The following is a 15433-nucleotide window of genomic DNA, read 5'->3' on the forward strand; positions in this document are numbered from 1 at the left end:
CTTTCACACTCTTTCACACAAAACTCTGATGCCTCCACTTCAGTAGGTGTCAATTCCTTCCGTGTTTCTCCTCGTGTTGTAAAGCCAGTTAAGGAGATAGTCTTGAAAAGTAGAAATTGGTTAAAATTACAAGGCAGGAGAAGCAGCTTCCTTCCATGACAAGAAACTCTAAAGCTGCCAAGGCAATGATTTGATATATTTACATTCCCTAAAATACTGTAGAACGAAATGCTCTTTTGCTGGTATATGGCCAAATGCTGGCTGTTGTCTGTGGTTTCCCTGAAGCTGTAAAAGCAGACCAAGGAGTGCGAGAAGCTGGAATGAAAGCAAGAAGATTGATGGGTCAAAGTGGTTTTCTTTGGCAAACAGTTTGACTCCAAGACGTGGTGCACCTGAAGCAGAATTTGTTAAAACTCGTGTCTGAAGAGAATAAAGCAAAGAAGTTAACCGGGAGGCTGCGGTGTCGTGTGGGATCCTCCGGGTGCCGCTGTTGGCCGACGCGGAGCGGCGCTGGAGCCGCAGCCGCAGCCGGAGCCGCCGCAGCGTTCTGCCCCCGCAGGCTGCTCGCTCGCCCGGCGCCGGCCAGAGCGGCAGCGGCACGGGCAGCAGAGGCGAGAGCAGCGGCGTCCGAGCCCGGAGCTGCCTGCGGAGAGGGACTGGCAGGCAAGCAGAAAGGGCAGCGGCAGGAGGGAGGATCGCGGCGAGCTGCGGGGCCGAGCATGGCGTGCGGGGAGGGGCAGAGGCAGAGGCCGAGGCCGAGCCGGGGGCGAGGAGCCGGGCGAGTGGTGGTGCTGCTGGCCGCCTTGCTGCTGGGCTTGTGCTGCCGGGCGGCGGGCGAGCGGATCCGCTACGCCATCCCCGAGGAGCTGGGCAGAGGCTCGCTGGTGGGGCCGCTGGCGAGGGACCTGGGGCTGAGCCCCGCCGAGCTGCCGGCACGCAAGCTGCGGCTCAGCGCCGAGAAGCAATACTTCGGTGTGAGCGAGGAGAGCGGGGAGCTGTACGTGAGCGAGAGGCTGGACCGGGAGGAGATGTGCGGCGAGGCGGCGTCCTGCTCCGTCAGCTTCGAGGCGCTGGTGGAGAACCCGCTCAACGTTTTCCACGTCCACGTCGACATCCAGGACGTCAACGACAATTCCCCGCGGTTCCTGCAAGACACTTTTCAGATGGAGATCAATGAGCTGACTTCTTCCGGGTCTCGGTTCTACCTGGGCATGGCAGAAGACCCGGACGTGGGCAGTAACTCGCTGCAGGGCTACGAGCTGGAAGCCAACAAATACTTCGAGGTTGAAGCGAAGGAGAGGCAGGATGGCAAGAAGTTCGCAGAGCTGGTTCTGCGCCGAGCACTGGACCGGGAGAGCGAGCAGAGCGTGCGGTTGGTGCTGACAGCGCTGGACGGCGGTGACCCGCCCCGCAGCGGCACCGCCCAGCTCTGCATCAACGTCACCGACGCCAACGACAACCCACCCGTGTTCGCGCAGGACCGGTACCAGGTGAGCCTGCGGGAGGACGCGCTGCCCGGCTCGACGGTGTTGAACGTCTCAGCCTCGGATGCCGACGCAGGCACCAACGCGCGCATCACCTACGGCTTCGGGAAAATGCCGTCCAAGGTGCTTGAGAAGTTCTTGGTGGACGCGGAAAGCGGGATCATCACGCTAAAGCAGGCGCTGGACTACGAGGACACACGCTTGTTTAACCTTGCAGTGGAGGCGAGGGATGGGGGCGGGCTGGTGGCTCACTGCGAAGTGGAGGTGGAGGTGCTGGACGTGAATGACAACGCGCCCGAGGTGGTACTGACGTCGGTGTCGAGCCCGGTGCCCGAGGACGCGCCAGTAGGCACCGTGGTGGCCCTGGTGAAGGTGCGGGACAGAGACTCGGGGGAGAACGGCGATGTGCGGTGCGAGCTGTCGGGCGAGGCGCCGCTGTCGCTGGTGGCCTCGTCGGGCGGCTCGTACAAGGTGTTGACGGGGAGCGCGCTGGACCGCGAGCAGGCGTCGGAGCACCGCGTGAGGGTGGTGGCCAGGGACCGGGGCAGCCCGTCGCTGTGGAGCAGCGCGGAGCTGGTGCTGGAGGTGTCGGACGTGAACGACAACGCGCCGGTGTTCGAGGAGGCGGCGTACAGCGCGTACGTGTCGGAGAACAACGCGGCGGGCGCGGCGGTGGTGCGCGTGGTGGCGCGGGACGCGGACGCGGGCGCCAACGGGCGCGTGAGCTACTGGCTGGCGGGCGGCAGCGCGGGCGCGGCGCCGTACGTGTCGGTGGAGGCGCGGAGCGGCGCGGTGTACGCGCAGCGCTCCTTCGACTACGAGCAGTGCCGCGAGTTCACGGTGGCGGTGCGGGCGCAGGACGGCGGGGCGCCGGCGCGGAGCTCCACGGCGACGGTGCGCGTCTTCGTGCTGGACCGCAACGACAACGCGCCGCGGGTGCTGTGGCCGCCGGCAAGGACTGCGGGAGCGGAGGCTGCTTCCTCCTCCTCCTCGTCGTCGTCGTCGGTGGCGTTCGAGGTGGTGCCGCGGTCGGCCGAGGCCGGGTACCTGGTGGGCAAGGTGGTGGCGGTGGACGCGGACGCGGGGCGCAACGCGTGGCTGTCGTACGAGCTGGTGCAGGCGGCGGAGCCGGCGCTGTTCCGCGTGGGGCTGCACAGCGGCGAGGTGCGGACGGCGCGGGCCGTGTCGGAGAGGGACGCGGCGAAGCAGCGGCTGGTGGCCGTGGTGAAGGACCACGGGCAGCCGGCGCTGTCGGCCACGGCCACGCTGCACGTGGTGCTGGCCGAGAGCTTGCAGGAGGCGCTGCCGGAGCTGAGCGAGCGGGCGGCGGGCGCCGACTCGCCGGCCGAGCTGCAGTTCTACCTGGTGCTGGCGCTGGCGCTGCTCTCCGCCCTCTTCCTGCTGAGCGTGGCGCTGGCCGTGCTGGCGCGGCTGCGCCGGGCCGGGCCGCCCGCCGTCCTGCGCTGCCTGGCCGCGCAGCGCTTCTCCGTGCCCGGCGCCGCCTTCCCGGCCGACTTCTGCGAGGGCACCTTGCCCTACTCCTACAACCTCTGCGTGGCGCCGGGACGCGCCCTGCCCGAGCCCGCTTGGCCGCCGCCGCCCGTGCCCAGCCTGCCCGCCGAGGAGCTGCTCGCCGGGGAGCCCTGCGGGGAGCGGAGCCCGAGCCCCAGCGCCGGACCGGCACAGCCGCCCGCCCGCCCCGACGCACCGCAGGTCTGTAAGCCCGAGCGCTATCGCTCTGCTCCTTCACCCTTCTTCTTTCCCAGCCTTTGCTCTGAGTAACTCTACCTCTGGGTTTTCGGTGGGTCATGTGGATGAGGAGTGTTGTTTTATATTTTGGTGTGGGAATGAAATATGTGAGTAACTCCTTCTGAGAGCTGGCTGCAGCAGTCTTTACGGTTTTGGTGGTGAGAGGTTCAGCTTTATCTGAGAGGTTTTGTCTTCCTCCCTTCTGATCATAATATTTTGGATCTGCCACAGTAGATCATAATAGGATCTGCCACAGTAGCTCATTCCTCTTTAGAAATATGTTTTTTGTGTCTCCATGTCGGAGCTGGAAAAACACCATTGTAGACGTCTAGGAGACGTTTTTGCTTGTTGAAATGTGGTGGGTTTCTCCTCCGGATTGTGGTCTTAGTCACCGCTTAGATGAAAAAAGTGCTGTTGGTTAGTAGCATTATTCAGGTGGCTAAGTTTTATCTGGGTATGTTTGTGGTTTTTTGCCTACTTTGTGCTGGTTCTCTTAGTTCTTCTGGTTTGTGCAGTTCTTTATTGAGCTTCCATAAAGAAGTGGAGCAAATGTTGAAGTGGAAAAGGGGTTCTCAAAAGTAAATCTAAACAAAAACTAAAAAAAAGGTACAAAAAAATCTGTCTTTATTTGCTATCCTCTTTCGTAAAAAGAGGTTCTTTGTTGAATTCATTGAGTGAAAGAATACAGAGCCGAGGAATTTAGTCTCCCAGTAATTTTGCACCAGTTGTACTTGACTGGTGAGAAAAGGTTCTATTCGGTTTAGTGAGGTACGTTTGCAAATTACTGCAATTACGCACTTGAATAAAGGCCGCTTACAAATGATCCGTGTAGGTGAAGGCGTGCAGCTGCGCTTGTCTTCTGCTCTTCTACGAGACTGGGTTGGATAGGTGTCTGTCCAAGATGAAGACTCAGGGACAAGCTGAATACTTTATAAGGGAAAAAAGGATGTTTTTGTGAAAATCACCAGTTAAATTCCATTCACTTTACTTTCTCAGTAATAACTGCATCTCCGCTTGTTCGTGTTTCTAGTTCTGAATTCAGAGGCTTCACTGGAGCATTCTACTGCTCTTCTTCAACTGAAAGTAGTGTTTCTGAAGGATGGATATCGGGAAAATAGGCGTTGTTACTCTTTGTGTACCATTTTCCTCCGAGTTTGTGGGAAACCCAGTATAATTATAACAGCAGGAGGGGCTAAGCCCACCTTGTTAGTCCTTTAAAAGTCTGATCTCAGCCACTTGTGCTGCGGAACTTGATTTACGCTTTATTCTACCTGAAATATTTGAAACAGGGTTCTCCTGCTCACGTTATTGAGCAAGTTTGCATTTGAATATTTCAGAGACGTGTTTTTATCACTTTTCAAGTTTTCATTTGATTCTCATCCTCTACAAGCCTTTCAAGCTTAATTGCAAACGAAACGTAAAATGTCACTAACAAATCATTTTACCTTTAGTGTAAAAACACACACGTGCATTAAGAAAAAACAGCTTATAAAAAAACCAAGGCAGGCACCGAGGCAGCGCTGGGTGGGTGCAGTGCCGGGAGGAGGCTGCGGGTGCCGCTGCTGACCGAGGAGGAGCGAGAGGAAGGCCGGAGCGGTGCAGCAGCCCCGCCCGCTGCGGCCCGGCTCCATCGCTCGCTGGCTGGCTGGCTCGGCGGCCGGGCGGTCTGCGAGCGTCCCCCGGTGCGGAGCCGTGCTGCAGCGAGGCGGAGGGGAGCGGAGAGGAGGCGGGAGCGGGACCCGGAGCCCGATCGGAGGCGTTGTGAGCGGCGGAGGTGCGTGGAATGGCGGGGAGGCGTTGGGGCCGGCGGGAGCGAGCCCTGCTGTGGGGCGTGCTGGTGGCGGCGTGGGAGGCGGCGTGGGGCCAGCTGCGCTACTCGGTTCCCGAGGAGATGCCCAAGGGCTCGTTCGTGGGCGACGTGGCCAAGGACCTGGCGCTGGACCTGACGGCGCTCGGAGAACGCGGCGTCCGCCTTGTGTCTGAAGGCAGGACCCAGTATTTCGGTCTGCAGGGGAAGACGGGACATTTGGTGACAGCGGAGAGGATAGACCGGGAGCAGCTGTGCCGGCTGGTGGAGAAATGCGTGCTGCGGTGTGAGCTGATAGTGGAGGGGGAAATGAAGGTTTATGGAATCGAAGTGGAAATCACTGATATTAACGATAACGCTCCCAGCTTCCGAGAGGAAGAAACGCGTGTGAGAATGAGCGAGTTGACAGCCCCAGGATGGCGTTTTCCATTGAACGAGGCTCACGACCCAGACGTGGGTCGTAATTCTCTGCAGAGCTACGAGCTGAGCGGCGACGAGCACTTCTCGCTGGCCGTGCAGACGGGCCCCGGCGGGGATCAGCGGCCCGAGCTGGTGCTGGCGAAGGCGCTGGACCGGGAGGAGGCGGCGTTTCACGAGCTGGTGCTGCGGGCGAGCGACGGCGGAGAGCCGGCACGGACGGGCACGGCGCGGATCCGCGTGGCGGTGCTGGACGCCAACGACAACGCGCCCGTGTTCAGCGCGGCGGAGTACACGGTGCGTGTGGCGGAGGACGTGCCCGTGGGCTCCGTCCTCGTCACCCTCACGGCCACCGACGCCGACGAGGGCGTGAACGGCCACATCAAATACACACTAAAGAAAGCATCCGCCAGTGCCTCGCAAATTTTCCATCTGAACTCCGAGACTGGAGCGATCACTGTGGGTCAGAGCGTCGACTTCGAGGAGGGACACTCCTACGAACTGGAGGTGCAGGCACGGGACGACGGGGACCTTTTCGACACGTCTAAAGTGTCCATCACCATAACGGACGTGAACGATAACGCGCCGGAATTGACGGTATCGTCGGCGCTGAGCGAGATCTCTGAGGATGCTTCTTCCGGGACAGTGGTTGCTCTTCTGCATGTGCAGGACCGGGACTCGGGAGCAAATGGTCAAGTGCGGTGCTCGCTGGAAGGCGGGGTCCCTTTCCGCCTGGTTAGGTCTCTTGAGAATTACTTCCGCGTGGAGACGTCTCGGGAGCTGGACCGGGAGAAGGTGTCGGAGTACAACGTGACGGTGCGGGCGGCCGACGGCGGGTCGCCGGCGCTGTGGAGCAGCGCGGTGCTGGCGCTGCGGGTGCTGGACGTGAACGACAACGCGCCGGTGTTCTCGGAGGAGCGGTACAGCGCGCGCGTGTCGGAGAACAACGCGGCGGGCGCGCTGGTGCTGCGGGTGCGGGCGTCGGACGCGGACTGGGGTGAGAACGCGCGCGTGCGGTACCGGCTGGTGGAGGGCCGGGTGCGGGGAGCAGCGCTGTCGTCGTACGTGTCGGTGCAGGCGGAGACGGGCGCGCTGTACGCGCTGCGCTCCTTCGACTACGAGGAGGTGCGCGAGGTGGGGCTGTGGGTGGTGGCGGAGGACGGCGGCGCGCCGGCGCTGAGCAGCAACGTGTCGGTGCGGCTGGAGATCGTGGACGAGAACGACAACGCGCCGCAGGTGCTCTACCCGCCGCCGGCCTCGGCGTCTTCGTCGCTGGGCTCGTTGTCGCCAGCGGGGTGGCCGGCGGTGGAGCTGGCGCCGCGGTGGTCGGAGCCCGGCTCGCTGGTGGCCAAGGTGGTGGCGGTGGACGCGGACGCGGGTCAGAACGCGTGGCTGTCGTACGAGGTGTGGAAGGCGACGGAGCCGGGTCTGTTCCGCGTGGGGCTGCACAGCGGCGAGGTGCGGACGGCGCGGTTCCCGCTGGCCCGCGACGCGGCGCGGCAGAGCCTGGTGGTGGTGGTGAAGGACCACGGGCGGCCGGCGCTGTCGGCCACGGCCACGCTGACGCTGGTGCTGGCCGAGAGCGTGGCCGAGCTGGTGTCGGAGCTGGGCAGCGCGGCCTCGGCGGCGGCGGCGGCGCCGGGCGAGGCGGCCGGCAGGCTGACGCGCTGGCTGGTGGTGGCCGTGGCGGCCGTGTCCTGCCTCTTCCTCGCCTTCCTGCTGCTGCTGCTGACGCTGCGCCTGCGGCGCTGGCGCCGCTCGCAGCAGCTGCTGGCGGCGGGCAGCGGCGCCTTGCGCGGCGTCCCGGCCTCGCACTTCGTGGGCATCGACGGCGTCCGCGCCTTCCTGCACTCCTACTCGCACGAGGTGTCGCTCACCGCCGACTCGCGCAAGAGCCACCTCCGCTTGTCGCCCGGCAGCTGCTGTGACACCCTGCCGGCCCGACCGCCGCCCGACGAGCCCGCGCCGCTGCTCGCCGAGGACCCTGACGGTGCCCCCTGCCCCCCCGACCCCACCGCCCCGACCCCGGTGAGTGCCTCTGACCACGCTTGATCCGCTGCTCTTATTCTCCGTGCCACTTTCCCAGTTCCTGGGCATCCATCCCAGCCGTGGGAAATTGTGTGCCAGGGAAGGCCATGCTTTGCTGGGCAGCACTCTCTGTGAGGGTGGTTTTTGTTGATTTGGGTTGGTGAATGTGGGGTCCTTACTCGGATTTACCGTTTTTGTGGCATACAGTAGGACTGGGCTTCACCGTGCATTATAATTAAGGTTCTGCCGTGCTCTGTGTGCTCTTGCCGCGGGTCTTGAACGTGTGGTCCTTGCTCGGTGTCAGTGTTGGTGTGAGAGAGGCTGTAGGAGTGAGGTTGCTGTCACCTTGAGTTTCCTCACAGTTAGGTTTTGTGTGTTAAGCTTTTCCCAGTCTTGATCAATCTATAGATGTTATGGGTGTCTATTCTATACATGAAGTAACTGCTGGCGTTTTGTCAGTATGAATACTGGAGGGCATGTAGGGGATAGGAGGGCACTTCAGTCAGTGATTTCTGGTTTTTGGGGCCTGTTTTTTGAAGAAAGTTCAAGGAAGTCACTCATTTTATCCACTGTCATGCTGGGTAACACCAATCCTTTGGATGGTGGTTGCTGGTCTTAGATCTAAACATTCTATTGATGGTTGTAGAGTGATGGATCTTCCAAACAGCCCATGTGCATGGTGGTGTCTTTGAGGTTATAGAAAGGACTGAGGCTTTGACTGAGCTGTGTATCACTTAGGCCCTTTGGAATATTTTACTTTTCTTCAGCTGAGTGTGTGTCACGGTTTAACACTGGCCCGGCAATTAAACCGAGTTTCAGATTCTCTCTATTAATCTCTCTCTCCTCCCGGATAAGAAAGGAGAGAGAATAAGGGAGAGAGACTTTTGGGTTGGAAACTAAACTACACAACTTTAATGAAACAGGAATGATAAATAGGAAAAAATTAATAAATATATACAAATATACAAGAAAATGGATACCACATTCCTCCCCCCTTATATTACTGATTTAAATGCTCTTCATCCTGAGAGTGATAAATGGTCAAAAGTTGGATATTTTCCATGGTTCAACTAAAGGCTTCCTATGCTCAGCAGGGAAAGTGAGAGCCTGGCTTTGAAACAGGACAATTGGAGGCCCAACATGTTTTCACTGGTGGTTCAATGTCATGATTGGTGCTAAGGCCTGTGCCATTCATTTTATGACTGCTGTTTCACTCTCTGTAAATGCAGTCATTCCTTCAAATTAGTGTGATGAGCAGAGATAACCTTTTGCACCTGCCTGAGTTGGGATCCTTGTTCTCAATAAGGAGAAGCTGTGTGTGCAACTTCCCCTTCAGTTATGTACCTTCTACCACTGATGTCTTCTGCAGTGTTAAGCTCTGATGCCTTCAGTTCTGTAGGTTTCCCCGTTGGTTCCTTGTTAACCAGGTGTAAAGCTGGGGCTCGTTGTGGCTGTTAACCCTGAAAAGATTAAAAGATCTGCTAGAATTGTTGGGCTGGGGGATTGGTCTCCATCACTGGAAGACCTCAAAGGTGTACATGTGACAGAAGAAGATTTTGATGCACTTGTGTTTCTCCAAGATGTCACTGAATGAAATTCCTGTGGCTGACACATGGCCAGATACTGGATATAGTGCAGCCAAAGGCTGTGAATGAAGAGCAAGGAGAGAGACAGACAGACTGTGAACTAGAGAAGTGTGTTGGATTAATGTAATTTTGCCTGAGCAACAGTCTGAATTCATGACTGGTGTAATTCCTGTGTGAATTCTTCCTCATCCATCTGTATCTCCCAGAAACATTCAGATGGAGCATTACTTTACAGAAGAATTAGACTTTCTCTCAGATTTTTGTTTCCTGGAAGGTTGTTTTTCCTTTTCCCATTTCTGGACAGTGTTTTTGTATGAGCATTTTTTTCTCAGCACATAATTCCACCGTGTAAGACAGAATCTTGTATGGGGGGAAAGTGAAACTGAAGTTAAAAGAGACTATTGCAACTTCTCAAAAGACTTAGCTTGAGGAAGAGGCCCATGATAAAGTGTTTCAAACTGATGGCTTCATATTTGTGGGAGATGAGCAGGCCAGAAAGCAGAAAAATACTGCATAGAGCTGGTGGCTGTTTCAGAAAATGAAACCCTCTGCTTTTAGTTGAGAGCACAATTTTGGGGCTGTAATTACAGCTCCATATATAAATGACCTTCAGGGATGAATTTCACTTTCTGCAGTAAAGACCAAGAAGATTTCCCAGTAAGTTTCTCTGATGACACGTTATCTTTTACTGCTTCCTTGCCTTGCCTTGCTTGTCTGACTTATGGGTTTGGTTTGTTTTTTTCCCTTCTCTTGGCCTACTTTGTGAGAAAGTTGACTTGTAATCATCAGCATAGCCTCTTCTAGCAACATGCTGTGTGTTAGTGCCTCTTGTTCATGCTGGAGTGGCTGGGAAGGGCAGGAGGTGTGTATTTTGTGTTCTGTTCTTGTTGGAGTGAAACAGACCTAAACATGACCTTAGCAGAAGGCACTGTGGAACAGTGAGTGTGACACGAGACAGGGTTCTCTCAACACACCCATGTGTTTAATGCAGTACCATGCTATTTGAGTTCATTTTACTGCTCAAGAAGCTTGGCCCGAGGTGTTTTATTCCACTTGAACCATTCAGTTCTGCATGTTCCAAAGAGTTCCCTTGCTTGTTGTCATGAGGGTGACCTCAGGGTTACTTCTGTTCCCATTGTCTGAGTGCAGGATCACGTCCTGTACACACTTCAGATTTTGGCAGCTGTAAAGGGGAAGGCTTTCACAGAGACGTGTGCTCACCCAGGAACACTTGTCTGTTGTGAAAGAAAGCAAAACCATTTCTTCTGCAAGGCTCAAAGTGCAGAGTGGGAAGGCAGCACAGTCTGAGGGGTCAGCTGGAGGGTGCTGCAGGGTATCCCACTTTGTCTCCCCCAAATGAGAGGCTCCTCTTTTGGAGAGAGGTGGTTTTGAGAGGTGGACTGTTGGATGGAGAAGGAAATGGCTGAGTGGTGATATCCAAAGAATTAGAGTCAATGGCTCAGTGTACAAGTGGAAATCAGTGATGTGTGGTGTTCCTCAAGGACGTGGACCACTACTGTTCCTATATCTCAGTATTATATATTAGATTACACCATGTTACATGGTGGAGTTGATTGACTCAAGGGAAGCAATGCCATCTGAAAGGACCATAACATGCTGGAGAACTGGACTCAAGTGTATCTTGTGAAGTTTAGCAAGGCTCAGTGCAAGTTCCTGCACCTACATCAGGACAATGTCCAGTTTCAGTGCAGACTGGAGGACTGAGAACAGCCCTGTGGAGAAGGCCTTGGGGAAACTGGTGGGTGACAACTGGGACATGACCTGGTGATAATGTCCATGCTGCTCAAAAGCAAATCTTACCCTGTGTTGCACCACCAGATTTATGGCCAGCAGCAGGTTGAGGGAAGATATTCTCCCCCTCTACTCCACTTTCATGAAACATTAAACTGTTAAATTAGTATCAGAGAAGGACATGGAAATGTTCAAAGGACTGAAATACCTCCCCTATGAAGAAGGCCTCTAGGGAGACCTTACAGTAGCCTTTCAATACTTAAAAGGGCTTATAGGAGAGAGAGAGAGAGAGAGAGTTCTTACCATGGCCTGGCATGACAGGACACAAAGAGCAATGGGTTTTAAACTGTAAGGAGGTAGATATTGCTTGTACTCAAGGAAGGTGTGGTTTATGATAAGTCACTGAAACAGGCTGCCCAGAGAAGCTGTGCCATCACTGGAAGAGTTCAAGGACAGGTTGGCTGGGGCTCTGAGCAGTATGGAGTTTGGAAAAGCTGTCCTTTGCCCATGGTAGAGGTTGGTCTAGGTGATCTCTTAATGTCCCTTTCAAACCAGATCATTCTGAGGATGTATGGAAGACTTGACATGGCTATGCACTTTGGATTGACAGCCCCTTGAGTATGGAGGTGGAAAACAACAATTGTTGTCCATCAGAAGGAAAATATTAAAGGTATATTTAGTATAGACAAGATCACTGCTGTCTTATTTTAGAGCTATCCACATTACCTTTGGGGTGGTATAATTCTCAGTGTCATTTTTCTCCGTAGGAGAAGAACAGTGACACAAACATGAGCCAATGATAGATACAGAGGAAAGATGGAAACCCTTTGCAGGTCTGGCATGACAGGATTGCAGTGGCTTTTGTTTTGTTCCATTTCTGAGAGAAAACAGCCTCAAGAGAGGTTGAGGAAAGGTTCAGATCAGATATTAGGGCAAATTTCTTTGCTGAAATAGTGGTCAAGCGTTGGGATAGGGTGGAGTCAATGTCCCAGGGGTGTTGAAAAGAAAGCCCTTTGGAATGTGGTTTAATGGGCATGCAGGTGTTGGTTTGGTGGTTGTACTTGAGAATCATCTATGTGTTTTCTAACACCAAAGATTCTATGATTACCTAGGGATTGTTCCACCATGAGTATTTCCTCCTTCAGTATTTGTCCCATCAAATGAAAGTAGAAATGAATATAAAGACTTCCACAGCTATACAGTTGTGTATTGCTCCTAGAGACCCCCTTGTTAGCATCGTTCCTTTACTTCCATCTCTGCTGGGAATATTTCATTCAGATATTCATTGTAATTCAAGGACATGAGCTGAAAGCACTTGACAGGGTGTCTCACTTGTAAGCTCTCTTGGACTTGCATTAAGCAACTGACTCTGACATTAAATATTGTACTGAAGAAGAGAGGCCAGAGCCGGGTGGCAACAGAGAATCGGGACCCAAAGTCAGTACCCCGATGCGGGCGATCAGGAGGCTGCGGTGCCGTGTGGGATCCTCCGGGTGCCGCTGTTGGCCGACGCGGAGCGGCGCTGGAGCCGCAGCCGCAGCCGGAGCCGCCGCAGCGTTCTGCCCCCGCAGGCTGCTCGCTCGCCCGGCGCCGGCCAGAGCGGCAGCGGCACGGGCAGCAGAGGCGAGAGCAGCGGCGTCCGAGCCCGGAGCTGCCTGCGGAGAGGGACTGGCAGGCAAGCAGAAAGGGCAGCGGCAGGAGGGAGGATCGCAGCGAGCTGCGGGGCCGAGCATGGCGTGCGGGGAGGGGCAGACGCAGGGGCCGAGGCCGAGCCGGGGGCGAGGAGCCGGGCGAGTGGTGGTGCTGCTGGCCGCCTGGCTGCTGGGCTTGTGCTGCCGGGCGGCGGGCGAGCGGATCCGCTACGCCATCCCCGAGGAGCTGGGCAGAGGCTCGCTGGTGGGGCCGCTGGCGAGGGACCTGGGGCTGAGCCCCGCCGAGCTGCCGGCACGCAAGCTGCGGCTCAGCGCCGAGAAGCAATACTTCGGTGTGAGCGAGGAGAGCGGGGAGCTGTACGTGAGCGAGAGGCTGGACCGGGAGGAGATGTGCGGCGAGGCGGCGTCCTGCTCCGTCAGCTTCGAGGCGCTGGTGGAGAACCCGCTCAACGTTTTCCACGTCCACGTCGACATCCAGGACGTCAACGACAATTCCCCGCGGTTCCTGCGTGAAAACTTCCAGCTGGAGATCAACGAATTCACTTCTGCTGGCACTCGATTTTATTTGGGCAGGGCTGAAGACCCGGACGTGGGCAGTAACTCGCTGCAGAGCTACGAACTGGAGGCCAACAAGTACTTCGGGGTGGAGGTGAAGGAGAGCGAGGACGGCAAGAAGTTCGCGGAGCTGGTTCTGCGCCGAGCACTGGACCGGGAGAGCGAGCAGAGCGTGCGGTTGGTGCTGACGGCGCTGGACGGCGGTGACCCGCCCCGCAGCGGCACCGCCCAGCTCTGCATCAACGTCACCGACGCCAACGACAACCCACCCGTGTTCGCGCAGGACCGGTACCGCGTGAGCCTTCGGGAGGACGCGCTGCCCGGCTCGGTGGTGTTGAACGTCTCCGCCTCGGACGCCGACGCGGGAACTAACGCACACGTCTCTTACAGCTTCGGAGAAACTCCTACCAAAGTGCTTGAAAAATTCGTGGTGGACGCAGAGAGCGGGATCATCACGCTAAAGGAGGCGCTGGATTACGAGGACACACGCCTGTTTAACCTTGCAGTGGAGGCGAGGGATGGGGGCGGGCTGGTGGCTCACTGCAAGGTTGACGTTGAGGTTCTAGATGTCAACGACAACGCGCCCGAGGTGGTACTGACGTCGGTGTCGAGCCCGGTGCCCGAGGACGCGCCAGTAGGCACCGTGGTGGCCCTGGTGAAGGTGCGGGACAGAGACTCGGGGGAGAACGGCGATGTGAGGTGCGAGCTGTCGGGCGAGGCGCCGCTGTCGCTGGTGGCCTCGTCAGGCGGCTCGTACAAGGTGTTGACGGGGAGCGCGCTGGACCGCGAGCAGGCGTCGGAGCACCGCGTGAGGGTGGTGGCCAGGGACCGGGGCAGCCCGTCGCTGTGGAGCAGCGCGGAGCTGGTGCTGGAGGTGTCGGACGTGAACGACAACGCGCCGGTGTTCGAGGAGGCGGCGTACAGCGCGTACGTGTCGGAGAACAACGCGGCGGGCGCGGCGGTGGTGCGCGTGGTGGCGCGGGACGCGGACGCGGGCGCCAACGGGCGCGTGAGCTACTGGCTGGCGGGCGGCAGCGCGGGCGCGGCGCCGTACGTGTCGGTGGAGGCGCGGAGCGGCGCGGTGTACGCGCAGCGCTCCTTCGACTACGAGCAGTGCCGCGAGTTCACGGTGGCGGTGCGGGCGCAGGACAGCGGGGCGCCGGCGCGGAGCTCCACGGCGACGGTGCGCGTCTTCGTGCTGGACCGCAACGACAACGCGCCGCGGGTGCTGTGGCCGCCGGCAGGGACTGCGGGGCCGGAGCCTTCCTCCTCCTCCTCCTCGTCCTCGTCGGTGGCGTTCGAGGTGGTGCCGCGGTCGGCCGAGGCCGGGTACCTGGTGGGCAAGGTGGTGGCGGTGGACGCGGACGCGGGGCGCAACGCGTGGCTGTCGTACGAGCTGGTGCAGGCGGCGGAGCCGGCGCTGTTCCGCGTGGGGCTGCACAGCGGCGAGGTGCGGACGGCGCGGGCCGTGTCGGAGAGGGACGCGGCGAAGCAGCGGCTGGTGGCCGTGGTGAAGGACCACGGGCAGCCGGCGCTGTCGGCCACGGCCACGCTGCACGTGGTGCTGGCCGAGAGCTTGCAGGAGGCGCTGCCGGAGCTGAGCGAGCGGGCGGCGGGCGCCGACTCGCCGGCCGAGCTGCAGTTCTACCTGGTGCTGGCGCTGGCGCTGCTCTCCGCCCTCTTCCTGCTGAGCGTGGCGCTGGCCGTGCTGGCGCGGCTGCGCCGGGCCGGGCCGCCCGCCGTCCTGCGCTGCCTGGCCGCGCAGCGCTTCTCCGTGCCCGGCGCCGCCTTCCCGGCCGACTTCTGCGAGGGCACCTTGCCCTACTCCTACAACCTCTGCGTGGCGCCGGGACGCGCCCTGCCCGAGCCCGCTTGGCCGCCGCCGCCCGTGCCCAGCCTGCCCGCCGAGGAGCTGCTCGCCGGGGAGCCCTGCGGGGAGCGGAGCCCGAGCCCCAGCGCCGGACCGGCACAGCCGCCCGCCCGCCCCGACGCACCGCAGGTCTGTAAGCCTTGTAAGAATTGTCAGTTCTGTTCTTCGGTGTTGGCAGGTTCAGGTTGTGCCGAGAGGTTTTGTGCTAGTAGCGGAGAAGGTGACTTCTTGTTGCTTTTCTCCTTCACCCTTCTTTCCCAGTTTCCGTACTGAACGCTGGGTTTTTGTCGGGTGGATAGGGAGTGCTGCTGTATGTGTCCCTTAGGGAACGGGAGAGACGGGTGACTCCCTCTAAATGCAGTCAGTTAGTTGCGGCTCAGGTTGAGCCGAGAGGTTTTGTCTTGAACGTTTGTGTTGTAGAGAAATAATTTGATCTAGAACGCAGAACGACTCCCTTCTTGTGAGTTAGAATTTTCAGTCCTGTTCTCGGTGTTGGCAGGTTCAGTTTGAGCCGAGAGGTTTTGTCTTGAACG

The 15433-nt window shown here is 58.2% G+C and overlaps 3 protein-coding genes across 3 annotated transcripts; all 3 read left to right on the plus strand.

Moving 5' to 3' along the window:
- Positions 1–31: 31 nt before the first annotated feature.
- On the plus strand, positions 32–3271 carry LOC139803099 (protocadherin gamma-B5-like). The gene has a single exon (XM_071758938.1). The coding sequence runs from the start codon at positions 720–722 to the stop codon at positions 3264–3266; it is 2547 nt and encodes an 848-aa protein (XP_071615039.1). The 5' UTR covers positions 32–719; the 3' UTR covers positions 3267–3271.
- Positions 3272–4701: 1430 nt separating this feature from the next.
- Positions 4702–7562, plus strand: LOC139803109 (protocadherin gamma-A10-like). Its single transcript, XM_071758949.1, has one exon. It carries the CDS (start codon positions 5017–5019, stop codon positions 7507–7509), a length of 2493 nt encoding a protein of 830 aa, XP_071615050.1. The 5' UTR covers positions 4702–5016; the 3' UTR covers positions 7510–7562.
- Positions 7563–12554: 4992 nt separating this feature from the next.
- Positions 12555–15173, plus strand: LOC139803254 (protocadherin gamma-B5-like). Its single transcript, XM_071759192.1, has one exon. It carries the CDS (start codon positions 12555–12557, stop codon positions 15171–15173), a length of 2619 nt encoding a protein of 872 aa, XP_071615293.1.
- The last annotated feature ends 260 nt before the right edge of the window (positions 15174–15433 follow it).

The sequence above is a fragment of the Heliangelus exortis genome, chromosome 15 (assembly GCF_036169615.1).
Source record: "Heliangelus exortis chromosome 15, bHelExo1.hap1, whole genome shotgun sequence".
Lineage (NCBI taxonomy): Eukaryota > Metazoa > Chordata > Aves > Apodiformes > Trochilidae > Heliangelus > Heliangelus exortis.

Excerpts from the sequence above, each read along its gene's own strand:
- LOC139803099 (XM_071758938.1), top strand. The coding sequence starts at position 720 with ATGGCGTGCGGGGAGGGGCAGAGGCAGAGGCCGAGGCCGAGCCGGGGG.
- LOC139803109 (XM_071758949.1), top strand. The coding sequence starts at position 5,017 with ATGGCGGGGAGGCGTTGGGGCCGGCGGGAGCGAGCCCTGCTGTGGGGC.
- LOC139803254 (XM_071759192.1), top strand. The coding sequence starts at position 12,555 with ATGGCGTGCGGGGAGGGGCAGACGCAGGGGCCGAGGCCGAGCCGGGGG.